This window comes from Xiphophorus couchianus, chromosome 14 (genome assembly GCF_001444195.1).
Source record: "Xiphophorus couchianus chromosome 14, X_couchianus-1.0, whole genome shotgun sequence".
Lineage (NCBI taxonomy): Eukaryota > Metazoa > Chordata > Actinopteri > Cyprinodontiformes > Poeciliidae > Xiphophorus > Xiphophorus couchianus.
In genome coordinates, this window is record NC_040241.1 from 12,202,077 (window position 1) to 12,205,384 (window position 3,308).

At 35.5% G+C, this 3,308-nt stretch overlaps 1 protein-coding gene across 2 annotated transcripts in view; it reads left to right on the forward strand.

Annotated features, from left to right (window-relative positions):
- Positions 1–3,308, forward strand: part of hdlbpb (high density lipoprotein binding protein b) — a 34,682-nt gene that overhangs the window by 21,710 nt on the left and 9,664 nt on the right. Inside the window, exon 28 of one of the 2 annotated variants that reach the window (XM_028037362.1) lies at positions 672–797. In XM_028037362.1, coding sequence (XP_027893163.1) covers positions 672–764 — 93 coding nt within the window. In that variant the 3' untranslated portion in view covers positions 765–797. Of the gene's footprint in view, positions 1–671; positions 1,909–3,308 lie in introns of those variants that run through there. The other variant, XM_028037361.1, reaches the window with a different exon arrangement.

Here is a 3,308-nt window from a genome sequence, read left to right on the forward strand (position 1 = left end):
CCACATTTTATGTTACAGCAACAAACTATTTTACTGAGAGTTCATGTGACAAACCAACACAAAGCGACGCATAGATGAATAGAAGGATCCATGATTTTATTCTTATTTGAGAAATATGTGTAAATATTGCCGTCAGAAGTCACAACTGCAGACATACATGAGCATCGACCTAAATTAGGAGTTGAAACTGTCTCAATCTGCAAACACTTTATGAACTTTCCAAGAAAGATAACTTATCAGTTTTTATAAAAATAAATGTATAAAAATTAAGTTAAATAATAATTTCAGTTTTAGTACATAGATGATCCTGATGTAACAGAAAAACAGCAGGTAATTAATTATCTACTCAGTGACAAAAAAATCATTACTCTACATTATTTGTACCTGTTTATGGTGGAAAAGCTCTTCTAATAATGCATGAAAGCACAAGTGCATAAAAAAGTATTTCTATTAGCTTTTAACAAGCCAGCTTTTTGTCCCTTAAGAGCCGCGGTAGAGCGCTTAAGGAGCCCAACTGGAACCCCGATGTTCATCTGAAGCTCTACCTGCAGTGGAGACGAATGTTTAACTTTATAATTATGTGGTAGATTGGTCTGGTCAAAAGTACACTAGGAACTGTGAAAGAGTAGAAAAAGTTTGTAGGGATGGAACTTTGTGTGTTTGTGTTCCAGGCTCCTGACATGAGCAGCGCCGAGGATTTCCCAACGTTCGGCACCGGCGTGGCCCCGAAGCAAACGTCCGCCTGGGGCCCCAAGAAGTTCTGAAGGAAAACGACGACTAAACTTGTGTACAGTGAAGTACGAGACAAAACTAATTTCAAGTCAACTTGCTGCTCGCCTTCCCCCTTTTACTCCTCGTCTCTCTAGTGTCCCTCTGCTCCCGCCGGTCTCCCACACCAGCCAAAGTGAATTCTGGGAGATTGAGTCTTATCTGTCTCTCTTAATGTAGTTCATTCCACTCTTCCTTCCTTGAAGACAGGAAGGGGCAAAATGCTCTCGTCATAATTTTGCTACCCCGCTCTGCTTCTCCCTGAAACGTTTCACAGACTGTCGTCTTCTTCTCCCCCTGAGACTGCCAAACGCCCGCTGTCCTCCCCCGTCCCCCCACTAAAGTCCCTTCGCTGCAGTCCAGCACAGACAGGAAGTACCCTCACGCTTCCTGAGCAGGACCTATTTCAGGAAGTGGAGCGGTTTGTCCTGTTACAGCAGCTAAATCTTGGGACTTTTCAGTCTAAAAAATAAAGTAAATGGGAGTCAGTTTTTTCAGCGTGAAAACAGTTTTTAACTAAAAACAACGTTTTATGGGATTTTTTTCCCTTATGGTCTCTCTCTCTCTGTGCGGTGCAGCAGGTGAGGCGTTGAGGTCTGCGCTTGTTCTGGTGATCAGATTTTCTCGTCAGAAATCAACAATCACAAATTGGAGTTTGGTAAAGTCCATGTGGCTCTCATCAATTAAAAGAAAATGTGACAACATGTTAGAGTATTTTTGATCAACTCGCCCTTTAGCATTACAAAAGAAACATCGCCCCCTAGAGTCACTTTTTGATGGTTGCAGCCAGTCTTTTGTCTTTTTTTGCTTTCTGTTTGCCCACGATTTTATTTTTTTATCATATTAAATATGAAAACGGACGGACATTTCTGTTCTAATCACAAAAACAAAAAAACGGGTTAAAGTTTACTGAATAACATTTTGTTTTTGTTTGGTTAGAATATTTTAAACTTGGATGTTTGGTTTCTTCTAGTTACTGGTGATTATTTAAAATACAAAAACTAAATTAAGCCATACATAAATTTCTACTCATCTCATATTACCACAAAAAATAAAATAAAAACTTATTATTTATTAAAAGAAAGCTGTATTGTTGTGGTCAAAAGTGGTTAGACAGAAATTTTAACTGGTCTGATTTTCTCACGTAAAACAAACAAAAAATGTCTCCACTTTAAAATTGTGAGAATATGAAAAACTTTTAATTTCCATTGCTTGTCTTTACTACTGATTTATTATTTTTTTATTATTTTAAATATGAAAAATTAAGAAGAAAAACAATTCCACTCGCCTGTTTCAACAGAAAAATAGGTATTTTCTAAAAATCCAAGTTTTTTTTTGTTGCTATAAAATTATTACAAAGAGGAATTAAATATAATTTTTAAAGCTCTGGTCTTGAAATGCTGTGATTTTAAGTTATCCTGAACAATCAGCCATCAAAGTGAGAAAACAGACAAATTTTTGTTACTATTTCCTGTTGGTTCTTATTATAATTAGGGAAAGAAATTCCAAACCAAAACCTCTCTGTTCATCTGGTTTTTTTTGTTTGTTTGTTTTTACAAAATTAAAAACTGTTAGGATTTGTTCAAATACTTAAAAAAAAATACTTAAAAAAAAAAATATATATATATATATATTTATATATATATATATATATATATATATATATATGGATAAGGCGAAACTCTAATTTTAGAAAACATTAAATCAATGGCAAACAGGAACAAAAAAAAAAGTACCCATTGTTATTACATATAATTCTTTAGGGTTTTATCCACCAAATTAGGGAAAGAAAATTACTCCAGATTTTAAATTCTCCTTTTCAAAATGTTATATTAGGAAAATGTAGTGAGATAACAGATGTCTTCGTGTTTGCTGAATTCTGACATTAGCATCCGGCCACCAGATGGCGCTGTCAGCTCTGTGTTTGTTTCAAGTTTGGGAGGTTTTTCACCCAGTCCCGTTGTGTTGATTCTGTTTTATTTCTCTGTATTTATTTTCATGTAGGACTGAAAACCGCTGCTGTTCTCCTTTGTTTTCGAACTGTGTTGACTCAAAGTCCTGTAAACAAAGGCTGTTTTGTTTATTTATTTGAAAAAAGGAGCCATTTTATTTGAACTACTGTGATCATCTGTTTTTTTATATCTATATATAGATATAAAAAAGGAGGGGGGGGAAAAGCACTCACTGTAGCTTGCAACCTCACGTCTGTGAGCGGATTTTTTGCGTCAGGGTTCGGGAACATATTACCAGTTGTTGTGTCCAAGTGTACAAAGATCTTTTCGCTATTTTTTTAAAACTGTGTGGACTTTTTCTTTTTGTTGTTGGTTTCTGGGATATCTGAAGGACTGTATGTTTGTGTGAGTGGAAGTTAAGGTGCACAGTTGAATGAAGCTGAACCAAACATTTTACTTTTCTTTTTGTTTATGTTGGGAACTGTCCTCAAAGCTTATTTAAAGGTTTTTAACCCTCAGCTTTTCAGTCAAACTTGCTGCATAGCTCTGATTTTACCCCCTAAATGGTGGGAAAAACACTTTTTTTTA